At 43.0% G+C, this 16240-nt stretch overlaps 1 protein-coding gene across 3 annotated transcripts in view; it reads right to left on the bottom strand.

Moving 5' to 3' along the window:
* The window catches only part of unc5b (unc-5 netrin receptor B), a 47265-nt gene extending 31733 nt beyond the window's left edge, over nt 1-15532 (bottom strand). For all 3 annotated transcript variants that reach the window (XM_063875508.1, XM_063875509.1, XM_063875510.1), the window contains exon 1: nt 14759-15532. In XM_063875508.1, coding sequence (XP_063731578.1) covers nt 14759-14846 — 88 coding nt within the window. In that variant the 5' untranslated portion in view covers nt 14847-15532. The remainder of the gene's footprint in view (nt 1-14758) is intronic.
* Nucleotides 15533-16240: the final 708 nt, after the last annotated feature.

Genomic DNA, 16240 nt, shown 5'->3' with positions numbered 1-16240 from the left:
GAGAGGAGGAGCTAGCAGATAGCATCGATATTTCAACAAAAATCTAGAAAATATTTTAGATGGTTGACAATCAACAAAAGTGATAATTGTTAATAATTTCTTTTGGTAGTAACCCAAAGGATTTCTGAATGAAAACAACATACCTCAAAAGGTCGTTATGATTTGGGTTCAGTTTGCTTTTGTCAGCAGGATAACAGGAAACATGATGGAAGGGTAAGCCTGTCAAGCAAGCAATAGCCCAATACACATGGTCATTCGGTCCATTGCTACTGCAAACATATTGATTAAAGCTTCTTCGGTAAAATACGTTTCAAAAGTTCTACAATCTTTTTGAGTTCAAGGTATGCAGGTGTTGTAACAGAATGAAAAACTTTCTAATAACTTCCCTAAGATATGTCTTCCTAATACTTAGGGGCCATAGAGCAACAGCAGCAAGCCTTGAACGGGCCCCACTGTGCTCAAAACGATAAGAATAGGACTGCTTGACCCTCATATGGCTGCGGTCACTTGGGTCATTTGTGAAGCACAATGGCAGGCTGCAAACATAAAAGGTGTTTATGTCTTCCCCGCAATTTACAATCTATTCAGCATGACTGACTTCACAACTTCAATTTCCCACAACAACAAAGACCCAGCGTATGGTGTGTGTGTTTGTGTGTGTGTGTGTGTGTGTGTGTGTGTGTGTGTGTGTGTGTGTGTGTGTGTGTGTGTGTGTGTGTGTGTGTGTGTGTGTGTGTGTGTGTGTGTGTGTGTGTGTGTGTGTGTGTGTGTGTGTGTGTGTGTGTGTGTACAAGCTGTGCTGGGAAACATGCAAGTGTCTGGGTGGCTGACAAAATTACAGAAATCATGTGAAATTGAGGGTATTCTAATATTATAAACTGCATCATATGCACAACAATAAGACAGCTTGAATAGTTAACATATTAGCCCCAGACCTAAACACAAACAGCAAATGATTGATGTGAATAAAATTAAACTGTATGTGCAGCTTCTCTGAAAATATACTTAATTTATCCGGGCCACAACAGTGTTATCAACCCATTCTGAAGCTGGTTAATAACATTCAGTATTCATGTTGCTGTTTCTGTTATAATAGCTCACAATTGTGCCTTCAAAATATAACATTGCAATTTATTTATCAAGTGCAAATCTGTTGGTCAGAGGCTGCAGCCCTGCGGTAACTCCATATTCTAGCCTGCAAAATTATAATTAGGTTGTGCTACTCGCTAAACTGTTGAATCACATGCCGAATAAAGGCCTCTCAGCCTCTGCGACCTCTCACCTCTACCTGTTATAGTCCCACACAGGTGGCCCCACTCTGATACAGAGAGCATGACTATTCTGCATTCTCATGTAGAAAAACAACAGATCAGAATCTCAATTTGATTACCAGACACAGAGGCGCGCTACTGTGTTTTTCTCCCAATGAAATATAATAGCATGCACAGCGAAACCTCCTCTAAAAGTACCAGCACATTAATACATTACATAGTCTCCAGTAATTTTAACGACCGTGGAGACATTGAAAGCGATAAGAGCCACAAATAAAAACTAGGGGAAAGAGGAACAGAACGACGCGCTGAAAGCAGAGTGGACGGGATGAGGTGAAGTTATACTACTTAAGGAGTGTGAAGATGAAAAAGTAAGAAAGACAGCCGAGCAGAAAAGGCAATTTTGGGACGTGTGAGATCCATCATGCCGTCTTGTTTTTTAGACTCCTGTTCTGAGGTGGTCCATATAACAAGGTGTGGAGATCAATAGCATCCATTTGCTGAGGTGCAGCTCATCTAATCATTTGGTGCTCTGCTGCCCACTGAAGGTGCTGCGACACACACACCTGGGCCTCAGGAGAAGAACAGAGTAATGAAATGTACACTGCAGCCGACTCTTTCAAGTCCCAAACTGCTAGCACAAACACAGCCCCCGCGACTCCCCTGTCTCCCTTCCTTCATCTCCTTCCACCTCCTCATATGAGCAATAAACCCAAGCTTCACTTCCTCTTCCCTCTGTCTCTCCTTCTTACGCACATGCAAGGGCTGTCGTACGTTGCGCTAAAGTTGCATATCAGGTGGTCCATTAGGGCTCTGAGGGGTGTGAGGCACTGGGACCAAAATATCCACAGCACTCTGTTTCTTTCTCCAACTCATTGACTGAGTGCCTCAGGGTAACATCACAATAAACCCTCCTTGTCCCTGCTCCCCAATGTAATTCTATAATTCATCTTAATTGAGAAAAACAAGCAAGCAAAGGGGAGCACTGGAAGGACATTAAGTGCAGGTCATGCATTTCAGGGACTGAGGGACCTGGTGTGTGTTTTGTTTCGGTGTGAGGTGAATGTACGGGCTTACCGTTGCAATAATGTATTTAACTTTCTTTTTTGTGGTTGCAATTTTAATGCCAAAAAAGATTTCTCTAACGAGGTAGAAAGCAAATAATATACAAAAGAACAGTGCAGTTTTATTTTGGTTGAAGTTCTACAAAGACTGAATCAAATATGTTTTATAAATATGGTTTATTTTAATTGGAATATTGACGGAAATAAAAACACTTGAAATTACAAACCCTAACTATACTAAAGACAGCTACATGTTTTAATGATTGTTTTATTCACTGTAAGTTTTACACATATACTCTAATTTTACGTGTTTTCTGGTTCAGATTTGAGAGCGTTAAGACAGAGGTAAAAGACAGATGGTGTTTTAACACTATCTTGAAATGCAACTCAAGTTGTTGGGCTAATTTCAGGAAGATATGGCAGCACAAATACAGATGGAGCCCTAGCTTTAACTGCACACACACAGACTTTTGCTTTAGGTTATCAGCAAAGTTGTATTGCTGCTAACTGGTAGGCAGAGTCAAATCTTGTGTTTCATTATATGGTTTAACATATCATAATGATAATAACCTTGCTGTTATAACATAGGGTATAGCTACATGCACGAAAAGGGGATATCCACATTGGTGCAGCTGAGCATGTACAGCCATATTAGAGAGAACATGTTTTTTAAATATGCAGCAATATATCTTTTGTCTTTGTTTTTTTTTTTCATCCACTTTCCCGATCCTGCGCTATCTAGGGCGGTGGTCAGCAGTTTTAATCAATTTTTCAAACACAGAAGCACTGCAGCAGTCAGGAAATCCCTGCAGGACAGTAGGGAATGGACATAGAAATAATAACAATACAAAATTTAATCAGAATTATGCTTTAAAGAGATTAGGTCAGAATAATCCTCAGAATATACACAAATGGGGAGGAGGGGAAGTCGCTTGTGTTCAATTGCAGGGTTGGGATCTGAAGCGCCTGTGCGTTGATGTTTTTTTTCCTGATCGTGGGATTTGTGCAAAGTTGTGTTTGATTTTGGATGTACTTTAGGAGTTATTTTGGGAAATGAAAGTATATCTGAAGCTCAGAGAGTTACTATTATTAAAGTAGATTAAAATGTTGTCTATTTACTGCTCGAACAAAGAGATTCAGTGTGGTGGTTTCCTGAAAACATTTTCAGTAATAAAGCCAAAGTGAGTGTCTTCATTTTCAAATCCAGATTTATTCCAATTATATCAACAACTAGTTTGGGGGGAAATGCCGGTGTTTCTCTATCTTCAACTAAGCTAGTGACAAAGATGCATAATGAATGTGTAAGAGAAAAATAAATGCAGATATGATTTTCATATTGCATGTATTGTAATTTTACCAGGTAAATGATGAGTGAGTCATGTGAAACTATGTGTCCCCTGCTGACTAATATGGATTAAAGTATGTTGTGTTGTCACCTGTAGCTAAATAATATGTTGTGTATGTCTGCTAAACCAATGTTACACTGATTAATTTTTTTTACCTTGCCTTCAATGTGTATGCTAAACTAAGCTAGCTTTAGCCCAAATTACTCTTGTAGGTATAACCCATCTGACTCTGAAAAACGAGAATATTTATGAAAATGTATAACTATGCCTTTTATGGCAGCCTTAGAGGCTGAACAGTGCACACAAAATGTTTCTCTGGTTGATTTGCTCAAATTACTGCAGTGTCTCTGCTGTGGCTTTCCGGTGCTGACTCTGTGTGGTGAGGGGTTAGGGATCAGAGTGGACATGACCTGGGGGTCACCGGCTGCCTTTCTGCTGAGCAGGCTTTTGTCCAGCAGCTGCATGGCCGCACCACTCCAGCTCTATTCAGCAGCTTCAGCTAAGTGCAATAGAAGACTCCAGTCTATTGTCTGACGCCAAGTCTGTTTGAGCTGCAACGGAGCGCTCACTTCATCTCCCAGTGAGTTCAGAGAAACAGTGGAGTCTATTTGAATGGAGGCGGATTTACACAAGTAAAAAGACACGTTAAACACATTCAGGCCTACAATATATCTCAAACAGAGAGGTGCTTGACCTCAGTGACCTGTGGGCATTGTAAAATCACACTGTATGACCTCTGTTGGATTCCCTCAACACAACACTCAATCATACATTTAGATACAAACAGAGAAGAGGGGCAAATATTTAAAAGAAATGATCTTAATTGTCGACTGAATCATGACAAACAACCTATTAGTGTAAACTCCCATTTTGCATTTCTGCAAGCATGTCATATTAGCTAGCTTTTTGCATTTCTCTTCTGTGGCAAAAAAGAAATTGAAAGCAATAAAGACATTATAATTCAAAATGGTTAACAAGAGAGTAATGGCATTGCTAGCACGTTAGCTATTCCCAAAGAATTGGGTAAGTGTATGATCATGCACACAAAATGGCCATATCAAACTCAGTAAAAAAGCCATCTGGAGGCATCAGCACTTCTATGAGCAGAATTAAGTCATAGTGCAATGACTTTCTCATTTAAAGTGCCTCCAAAGAGCCCCATTATTACCTTCCCAGAATGCAAATGTGCTTTGGGACAATTAGAGCTTGAGCCAATACCAATGTAAGGCCATAAAAATCCACCCTTCCGTAATCATTCAGCAATATGACTCATGGGTAAGATTGGAACACCGGCCTGTAAATGTGTCACGATTATGACTCTGTGCTTAAAATGAATGGAGGAGCTGTGTATTTCATTCCCACGGTGCTGGAGCTCAGCCACGCATATGTTAGTGTCAGTGCTTCTAATGAAATAAATACACTTGTGATAGTACTTATTAAGCTTCCATAAGTGGCAGGTAAAGACAAGAGCCCTGCTGGGGATCAAAGGTAGTTAAATGTCTCTTTTTAGATCTCCCCCTATCAAGAGGTATTTAGGGGGAGAGGGGGTTGCTTTTTTTTGTTTGTGGAGACAGACACCCTCATCCAGGATCTCTCTGTGTAATTACACGCCGCAGAGGACCTTCATTCCTCTCCTCTTCACAGAAAGAGATGAAAGACAAGAGAGACAGAGGCATGTAATCGCTCCTCTGGCTAGGAGAGGGGGAGATGAGGTGAGGGACACAGAAAATAAAAGGACAAAAGGATGGTGAGTGGTGGTGGGGTTTTAATAAACCTCCGCTGTCTCTTATTTACAGAGACTCCCCTACCTCTCCCTCTTTCTCTCTTATACACACAGACACAAACACACAGACTATCTCTGACTGAGACTTTCATTATTCTTAGAGTTGCCCGTTTCTCGCCTCAGGACAGATGTGTAAATTGTTGTGCTAATGTAAGGCCCACTGCTGAGAGCTTTAGAGGAAAGGAGATTTACACACTCACCACCACTGTATAACTGTCACTCACAAATTCACGCTCACAAGAGCATAAAGAGGAGCGCCGTAAGCGACAGCATCTCAGCACACACACTTACCAGACCATGCCCGCATATGCAAGCACACAGGCACACACACATCACGGTACTGGCCGACCGTGGGTGGACGTTGACATGCACACACAAATATTCTATTTCATTCTGCCATTCATAGTTGTGTAGCCTAAATGTAACAAAAAAGGCTCTCTCAACCCATCATCAAGGGCTTAAGAGCCGCAGAGAAGTCACACTCTGTCTCTGTTCCACTGTAAACCATTTTTCCATTACAGATATTTTTATACTCTGAAGGGCACAGGGCACAAAACACCAGAAAGGTACAGGTTAATGATCTCCCTGTGCCTCTGTGGTTAATTTGAAGTGCAAATGTGAGGGATGGTCCTACTGCTTTTTAATAGTTTTGGTTCTCATCATACAACATCAAAAGGTAAATGTCAATGAAAAGTCATAAAGTTGAAATTAAACCAAGGATATTACAATTACAGAATTGTACTCTGACTATCGAGTCATGCCATGCCAAACCAGGGCTGATACTCCATTTACAAGCGGTTACTCATGATTCAGCAACAACTTATTTTTATTACTGATTAATCATTTCAAGGAACATTAAGGGAAATTGAATTGAGAGCTGGAAGACAATGTTGATAAAACTGTAATGTTTTATTATTAAATACTAGTTAGCAGTAGTTAGTTAGTTAAGCTTAGCTTAGTTTAGCTCCAAGACAGGAAACAAAGGAAAGCAGCTAGCCTGGCTCTGTCCTAAGGTCACATAATCCATCTGCAGCACCTCTAAATCGCTTGTTTGTTTAATCCATATTAAAATCTAAACTTAAATTACATGATGTAGTTTAACAGGTGGTTTTGTGTGGTACTATGTATTGTGGCAAGCTAAGATAACTGGCAGCTGGCTTTATATGTATTATACAGCCATGAAAGTGGCTGAAATTTTCTCATTTCTCACATATATCCTGTAATGTTGAACTCTTTTTTTTTCTAAACCATTTATCTAGAGAGACAAAATAAAACATTTGAGAATGGCTTATTTTATTTCTTTTTTATCATTATGCCTCAATTATCTTTGGTTGGGGACTGTTGGTGGGACAAAACCAAGCAAAATTTAAAGAGAACACTTGTGGCTTTGGGAAATTGTACAACATATTATAATTAAGAGCTACACTGATCATGAAAATAATCATTTTATTCATACTGTTTTATTTCACTGATATTTCTATTCCTTGCACAGCTCTACCAATGCCGCTGTCTGATGGGCAGAGGCTTCTGAGGGATTCCGAACACCCCATCTGTCCAGGAATCTGCCGGTCTGTCTGTCTGGCTCTCCACAGGTATACCTACATATCTGTCCCTGCGTGATACCTGTTTCTTTTATTAAGCCGTTGACAAAGAGGGCAGGCGCTGGCTACAGCGTGAAGGTTGAAGCTAAAGACATAGAGACACCGCTCAGTGTTTAATGACCCACTATAACTACACCTATTCATCTCCCCGGCAGTGAAATTCCATGAAAATGATGTTCTGCTGAAGAGATTGCATCAAAACTAGATCATAGCTCGTCAGCCAGCTCTAGTATGATTACTTGGAACATGTTTCCCCTGCCGCAAAAACCCTCCTTTGACAAAGATGACAGGAATGCTGCAATACAATTTATGATGGGAGGAGCAGGTGAACATGATGACGTTAGACAAAAACAGAGAAGTGGCAGCCGCTGGAGCTGCACCCATACAACATAAACCAATCAAGCTAAAAACGTCCAGCTTACATATATCCCGGATCGATAAACGTCTCTATTACTTTCCTTTGCGTGAGGTGCTTTTCCTACCTGCTCTTCCTACACACATACACAGACAAACACACACACCACATCTTGTTGTTGAGAGGATTGGAGGCAAGTGAAGCTGAGCGAGAGCGAAGTCAGAGCAGAGACTCCCAGAGTTAATGAACCCTCACCAGTCAGCATGGCTGTCCATCTGCTTTCATAATCCCCATAAACAGCAGGCCACAGGCACTGCCCAACTAGCCATACACACACACACACACACACACACACACACACACACACACACACACACACACACACACACACACACACACACACACACACACACACACACACACACACACACACACACACACACACACACACACACACACACACACACACACACACACACACACACACACACACACAGTAACACCTAAATATCCTACATAAAGAAAGAGGGCCGCACGTGTGTTGGGGGGAGGGGGGGGTCGATGAGTCCATCATAATGCCACTGTGCCTTACCTCGGCTCACCAGCTAATCTATGTGGAGTGGCGGGAAGAGGTTAGGGTGAGGTCAGCTGTTGAGCCCATCTGGTCAGCAGCAGGTAAGAGGCTTGAAACACACACCCACTGACACACTTGATACGTGCGTGTGTGTGAGCTCATGCACTTAAATCTAGCCTTAATTACATGCAGGTACATCTGCCACATTAGGCCAGCCGTCGTACTTCACACATGGCGCTCATTTAAAGTGATTCCTGACTCTTCTGTGACCAAAGCCTGGTGGCATTTTGTGAAGCATTTGCCGTACACCTGGCTGGGTGAATGAACCAGGGGGATAGACCAGGTTTCCTCCTGTGCAATCAGAGCGCCTGCCAGAGCAAGAGAGATGGGTGTGTGCGCGAGCTGTGCGCAGAGTGAGACTGGGCGTGTGACCCCACTGTGACCCATGCAGAAAAGGGAGTAATACCTAAGTAATATGGCTTGCTTTCCATCAGTGTGCACCCATCGCGTATGCACACACACCACAAGCTGGAGCCAAGAGGGGCCTGTCAGCCCTTGATTAAGACCTGCATCGAAGGCGAGAACAGAATCTTTACTGTGTGTTAGGAGCCTCCCAGTTAAAGCCTCTGGAGGAGTAGTAAGAATTAAGTCCTGGCGCTGAAGACTGGTGGAGGAATTAAAGAGTGGATGAGGGCAGATCTCATTCTTTCACTCTTCTCTTTGCCATGGTTGTGATCCAAGAGTGCTTGAGCAGAAACAGGATTATTGCCCCTACTGTGCGTGCTTTGTATGTGTCTGCATATGTTTCGAGGATGAAGCTAGATACTGCATAGCAGACACTTTTCTTTAGCCCTGTATTTAAAGATTAACTGAATCAAGGAGGGGAGAGAAGAATGGAAAGACAAGGAAAAGTAAGAAAAACAGGCAAAGAGAAGGTAAGGAGAGGTCTAAATGTGCCTGTGTTGACCTCTGATTAAGTGGCCAATCACTGATCCATTACTGACGGGGGCAGGAGAGAGATAAAAAGTGGTGCTTTAACTCCACAAGGGTAACTACCTTAAATCACCCAGCAGCGCACTGCTGACATGCAGCCAATCACACAACCCTACACACACTCACAAATAACAAATACTCTCATTAAGCAATCATTCGCCTTGATTTAAAACCCAAGGGAAGAAAGAAATTGTAAGTTGTTTGAAAGTCCTGCTGTTGCCTAGCTGCCTGCCATGCAGACAGAAGGAGGCAGGATCATTTCCGTTCCCTCTCTCTCAGCCGGAGATATGCACACGTACGCTCAATCCGCCGTCTCTCCGGGGAGGTCTGTGTGTCATTCCCCTACTTTAGACACACCAGCTGCTTGGTGTATGTGCTCCGCAGTGTTAAGAGACCCATCCCACCTCACACGAGCCCCTGGTGGTACCCACATCCACTTACACAGAGTCATGACAAAGCTCCCCTCGCCCCCCTCCTGTACCTACTCACGACAACCAAAACACCCCCCACATTCATAAGTACCCTGAGGGCAGATGGGACCCTAATAAGCGTTACACTCAGAGAAATGGGATTATTCACAGTGCCTTATAAGGAGCAATTCCCAAACTCCGCCAAGAGAGCAGGCTGGGGGAAAAAATGATGGAGTGTGAGAGATAAGAATGACAAAGGTTGGTATATGTGAGACTATAAGCTATAAATACACCTGATGAGACTATCAAGAGATTGAAGGAAGGGAGAATGGGGACAAGTGAAAGCAATTTATTAATGTGGATGTGGGGGAATTTAGCTTTGTGTGCTACATCCATAAGAGGAAGTCAGAATAACACTAACTGCCATCCCTTCCCTAATGCAGCACATTTTAACACACTTAAGCTGACTTTTCCTCCAGTAAGCCAAGCCCACATGGCACAGTCACATACAAACAGACACAAACACAAGCATTAACAGATTGGCTGTGGTCTAAGCTCTGAAAGGACTTGGCTCAACTGCCTTTTGAAGACAAAAAGTCTCTGCTAAGAAGCTGAGGCGAATATACGTGGTATAAAAAAACTCCCTTTTTATATTAGGACACACGCAGAGTGCTGGACCACAGCACAGCCAATCAAGTGCTGACACTGCGTCTGATCTATGGACCTCAGCGCCACCACTTTTACCAAGTGTGCATATGTGTGTGTGTGTGTGTGTGTGTGTATGTGTCTGTCTTAGGGTAGGGGGGGTTGTTCAGGATCTGGCGAGACCCCCCGTAGTGAATCCTGATCCTATTGGTCACGATGCCGAGAGTGCTGCTGAGATCTTAAATGAAAATTCCTGCACTCACTCTCTCACTCCTCCCAAGTGACCCAGCGGGTCTTTCACCATTATACAAATAAATACTACCTCTTCATCAGAGGATGTGGCTCCGTTTTGCATATGTGGGTGTATGTGTGGGATTCTAGGTGTGTGCTGTACTTTTGATGTCAGGTGTCACTGATCATATCTTTGCATATCAATCAAAATGAGATTCAGAGATTTTTTAAGAGACAACAAGCAGGTGTGATCCTAACTAACCTGTGTGTTATGCAACAGAAACACCCATCTTTAGAAGCATGAACACACACACACATAAATCCAAGTGTAGCTCCTGTTGTGAATGAGTTCTGAGTGTGTGTGTGTGTGTGTGTGTGTGTGTGTGTGTGTGTGTGTGTGTGTGTGTGTGTGTGTGTGTGTGTGTGTGTGTGTGTGTGTGTGTGTGTGTGTGTGTGTGTTCTTTTTCAGCCCCCCTTAACCACACACAAAAGGGCTGAAAAATCTCTGTGGAGTCTCCTATTCATCTAAAGCACAATGGAACCCCACAGAGGTTTTCTTCCTGTTTCCCTGTCTGCCCCACCCATCTCCCCCCACAGAGGCAGGATGGAGGGGCAGGGGGAGCCCTGTCCTGCCGGCCTAGCAGCAACTCAGCTCCCATCTGCCACCGAAACTCTCCCTCCTCCACCCCCAGCCCATCCATCCATCCATCAACCCCCTCTCTCACTCCAACTTTAACTTTTTTGCCTGAAACTCACTCCCGGGCTATTTGATTGCCTGTGCCATACTCTTTGTGTTTCATTCAGAAAGTATCGCCTCAACATCAATGACCTTGGGATAAATAGCTCGGTCAGAAATGTTTTTGAATTTCAAACATCAATGGCTTTAAATGCTTGGATTAAATTGAAGCATTCCTGCATTTTATTACTGTTTTATGTGAAGGCACCCAGGTAAGAGAGACCATCTGGTGTGAGATAAACAAGACATTTTTTAACCAGAATCCAAGGTGGCATTACATGAAATATTCACATGGCTTCATTTGATGATGATTTTGTACACTTTTTAAATAATGCACAGTTTGAATAAGTTGCTGGACTTAGTAGTATTGATCAGATAATGTCACAACCTCTGATTCCAAATACTTTGGGAACATTTTATTTTTGCGGAAGAAAATAATGACCTGTGCTTAAAACCATATTCATCTCAGGTCTGCCAATCTCTGATCGAAACTTTCTTCTTCGGCCAATTCCTCTCTTCATTCTTTATAGTCAGCTCCTTCTCCCATTTACTTCGCCATTTTCCCTCCTACAGAGCCCTTGCTGTTTGCCGGAGATTTATGGTCCGGTCTAACATGCACAGTATTGGCAAAGCATTAAACATGTCTACTCTTAATACTGTGAGCTCTCTCCATCGATAAGAGCCTTAATAAAAACATCCCCCAAGTGGATTTGTGTGTCTCTTTTTCACTTTCCGACCTCTGCCCCTCCTCGACGATATCTTTCTCCCTGAACAACCATTTCTTCTTCTGCTTTGCTAACCTGTTTCCTGCTGCACATCACTTGCCTTTCTCTATATCTTTTCTTACCTATTCCTCCCAACACACACCTCGCCTCATTCTTTGGCCTGTGCCAGAGGTTTAATGACGCTTGAATGCCACTGCTATGGAGTTTTCTTCTTCGCTCTTTTCTCATAAAGGATATTTAAAAGCTATGCCCTGAGATCAATCTATCTCAATGTGTCTCTCTCGGATTCATTTCTCTTCCATCTTCTCTTTCTGTTATCTCCTCTTCAGATGGATAGCATTACCCTGTATAACCCCTCTTGTTGTTTGGTTCACACACCACCTCTGCAATATCCCCTGGCTGCAATTGGCACACTTGCGTGAACTGCCACTCTTTTATCTAGTCTAAAATTGCCTATTGCTACCCTAAAATCCTTGACTACCCCCTGCAGTCACCCTGGTCAGCTAAACCAATAAGAGCAGAGCAACTGCTCTCCTCCCACGTCCTTTGCTGTCTCTGATGTCAAGAATTTGAGCATCATAAGCACATTTTAAATATTAACAAAGACCACTTTGCACATATGAATAATACAACAGAGAGGGCAGTGGCTGGCCAGCGATCCCATCCCCTGCCGCCTGACGGTCATAAAACTAATGCACTGCTCCGGGACAGCATGTGGCCCGGTCTGGTCTGGCAGCAGGACTTGCCTAAAGGAACTAGTCTGGCCTGTGGCCTGGCCTAAAGAGAGCTGTCGGTGTGTTTATTTATCACATTGCCCAACCACCTGTCCAAATCTCTGCAGATGCAACAGCCTGGCAGCACTTTTGTTATGACTGCATGTTTCAGAGACACTTTAATCTGATCTGACATCTCAATCTGTTGAACATCTTTGAAGCCGATTCTGCTTTGGTGTTTGTTTGAGGTTAGCCGTGTTGTCACATTCTTTCTTTGTATGTATCTAAAATTCATAATTTGGCCAAAAATTGCAGAATACTTCTGACCACAGTGTAGAGCAGGGCTACAAAGATTTTAATAGCCTGTTATTAGTTCACATATAGTGGCTTCTTCTAGTCGCTGTGCTGTTATTCAAAAGCAACAGATTCCTACATTTAACAAAATGACACAGCACATCATGGAGGGGTGTCACTATCTGTCCAACCTCTTTGGGAGTGTCTGACATGCTACACTACCTGACTCTGAACATTCAACTGCTTATTCGCGACCCTCTGCCTCGCTCGCCTCCTAGCTTGACCTCCCAGTCTGGACACTGATCTCTTACCTATTCGTCCACTCATGGTTTACTGTGAGCCTTGCTTCATTTGATTCAAATGTGTCTCAAACTGTGGACATTTCCCATATGTTTTTTAATTCGGATGAAGTCATTAATAATGACAAACACAGAGAGAGAGGCAGTAGACAGCAGGGTAGTTACTCCAGACAAGTGTTCCTGGCAGTCTGGGTAATTAATGTGTATGTCAACACAGAAAGAAGAGTACCAATGCAGAAATGTGAGCTCAGCACATCCACAATGCAGGCAGAGGCCGAGACAGGAGGGATCTGAGGGAAGGCGGCAGAGGAAAGGTACACACTCAATGGGAGAGAAGATAAATGCAATCTGTCTGTCTCATCATGCATTCCCTAAATATATCTCTGCCTTGCTCTCGCCCAGACAGAAACTTTACTGGGGCACACTGAGCTATTGTCCCCTGCAGTCCCCCTCCTCCCAGGCTCTGCTCCCCTAACAGGACCTCACTGCAATCCTCAACTGTTTATGTCAACGTTTCTCATTTCTCATGCAAGGATTTCAGAATGTTCCACAATTTTAATAAACGTAAGCTGCTTTTCTGCTCCGCCTGTTCAGGGAATAATACAGACGAGGACCTTTGGAGGTACGGCGGTGGGTTCTTATTGGCAATCAAAGAAATGACCACAGACCTGGACAGACAGTCAGTGTCCTTAGAAAAAGATGACTGCTGTCATTAAGTAAAAAATGGACTTCCTCACCAGAGTCAGTGGACTTTTAGTAATGCATGTGTAGAGTCTGCACCCATTGTTGTTCGCATTGTTCATTTTTTCCCTACTGTAAACCGATCTTAATCCTCAATCCACTAAAGCCTCAGATTTCTGCCTTATATTTCAATCTTATTAGGCAAAGGGAGGGGAGGAAAGGTCCAGGCTTGCCTACTACTAGCCACAATGAAAGAAATAATTCATAATACATTTCAGAAGGCGTCACCTTGATGTCCAGGTCTTGTTGCCTCAGCTCACCAACTGTGACCTGCCCTATGTACCAAGTGATTGTATCTCCATGAGAGCTGCTGCAGTCGTTGAGGGCATTAACTTTGAGCAATCCACTGACAGAAGTATGCTTTTCCCAGATCAAAGCATGTTCTGTTCACTTTGAAATACTACATCCAATAAAATAATGACTAAAAAAGAATCAATGGTTTATGATCATGTGGGTGTATTCAGTATTTCAGACACAACTTTTACATCTAAGATACTCAACGTAGATCTTGCAATGAGAAAAAATATATTAATAATTTCACTCACGCGCTTTAAGTGCTCTGTCTTACTTTTCACTAGGGCTTTCTTTTTCTTTTTGGAGAGGCAGAGAAGGCAAGGAGCAAAACCTTAATTACTCCCTGCGCACCGGGGGAGTTTGATTTTTCCGCTTCAAGAAAAGAGAGCTCTGAGCTCGGGTATACTGTAAGACTGAGGACTTTACTGGGGGAAAGAAAGTGCTGGTCAGCAGGCGAACCCAGATCCCTGCACTGTTATGGGTGTTCTCTGGAGTCCAAGGCATACTTTAAATTGCCTTGAGCAAAAGTTAGGGCTTGAAGGTAGTAAGTATTAAATGGAAAATCTGAATATGTTCTTGTGACATATGCTCAAATTAAATAAAAACAAGCTATGTGTAAATATGCCAGAGATGTCCCATAAACAGTATTTCAAAAATGATAACAAACTGATTTCACAACTTACCAGTGCCAGACACGACATATCCCCCAACCAGGATGAGAAAAACCAGAGGACCGAGACCTTGGTCACGCTGCATCCGAACAGAGAGCATCTTTTCCGGCTACGCCGTAGCGGAGCGTCCCAGGGTTTTCCACGCAGCGTAACCAAGTTGCTCTTGTCCAACAAAGTCCCCTGACAGATTTCTCAGGAAACAGTGAAATACGAAAGTGTCCAGTATTTGATGTTGTATGCCGTCTTTTTGGTAAATAGTTAGTACTGTTGACGCAAACAGACTGAAACGCTCAAAACACATCCATCACCAAGCAGATTGTGAGGGTGTAATTTCCTCCCGTAACCAAAGTTTGAAGAGGTCCGTAAATATCAAACCCTGTGGATGTGAAAACACAAAAAGGTGCCGCTGCTATTCCTTGTAGGTCTCATGTCCAGCTGCACTGATACTGTTGCTTGCCTGGGAGCAGTAAGGTGCCACACAAGTCACCAAAAAGTTTGACGCATTGCTGCTCTGAACGCAATGGGAGAATTCCGATTCCCAGGAAAACAGAAACTTGTGGTTTGGGAAAATAGAAAACAAGTTACCACGGAGAAGATGCTGTCAGAAAGCCACCTTCTCTGCACACTGGACTCCCGAGTTTGTTCTGTCCGGCCACTGGGTGCTTAGCCTCGTCCCCGTTCACAAAGTGTAAACAAGAACACGGGGATCAACGCGGAACACAATGCCAGCCTCCGGACTACCAGTCCCCGCCTGGCCAATCATAAAACATCCTGCTCCTCCTCTCAGAGTGAAGACTGAACAAGTGAAGGTAAAGTAGTGGCAAGCGAGGAGGAAATAGATGGGAGGGGAGAAAAAGAAAACCCGGACCCTAGAGCACACAGCACTGCTCCGGATTCAGAACTGACTGCAGAGTAGCGAGGATGTTCGTTTCTTTTATTAGAATCTATCCAACAAATCCATCTACCTTTTTATTTTTATCTATCTATCTATTTGTATGGTTCATTTTAACTCTAATAATTATAATGCCCCTATGTCAATATTCTGTTGGCAGCTTATCTTCTTATCTTGAGTCTATAAGAAGTCCAGCAGCCTCTCTTTTAAAAGAGCACATTATGTCCTGTCAATCTATCCCTTCTGCATCCTTGGGTCATATTTTACTCCCATTGGCCACAAGAGAGCACCCTTTCATAAATGAGCCTTTCTCCAATAAGAACGACACCTGCCTGGATATCCAGCAGCACTTTTCCTTCTCTAACCCGTTTCCTGTATGTGACTGGATGGTGTGATTGGTGATTGGACACCACAGGGGGCGTGATGAAAAGGTGAGCATTGCATCGAAGCTGCTTTAAAGTTTAATATATACAGCTTCTCACCACAATTAAAAGAGAGGAGGTTTTATTGTTAATGCAGAAAAAAACCTTTACATCATGTATTGCATATCATCTAACAGCGGCATCATCTTTGAGTTTCTGAATTCAAAATCTCTCCTCTTT

This window comes from Eleginops maclovinus, chromosome 22 (assembly GCF_036324505.1).
Source record: "Eleginops maclovinus isolate JMC-PN-2008 ecotype Puerto Natales chromosome 22, JC_Emac_rtc_rv5, whole genome shotgun sequence".
NCBI classification, from domain to species: domain Eukaryota; kingdom Metazoa; phylum Chordata; class Actinopteri; order Perciformes; family Eleginopidae; genus Eleginops; species Eleginops maclovinus.
This window is presented reverse-complemented; position numbering and strand designations above follow the sequence as displayed.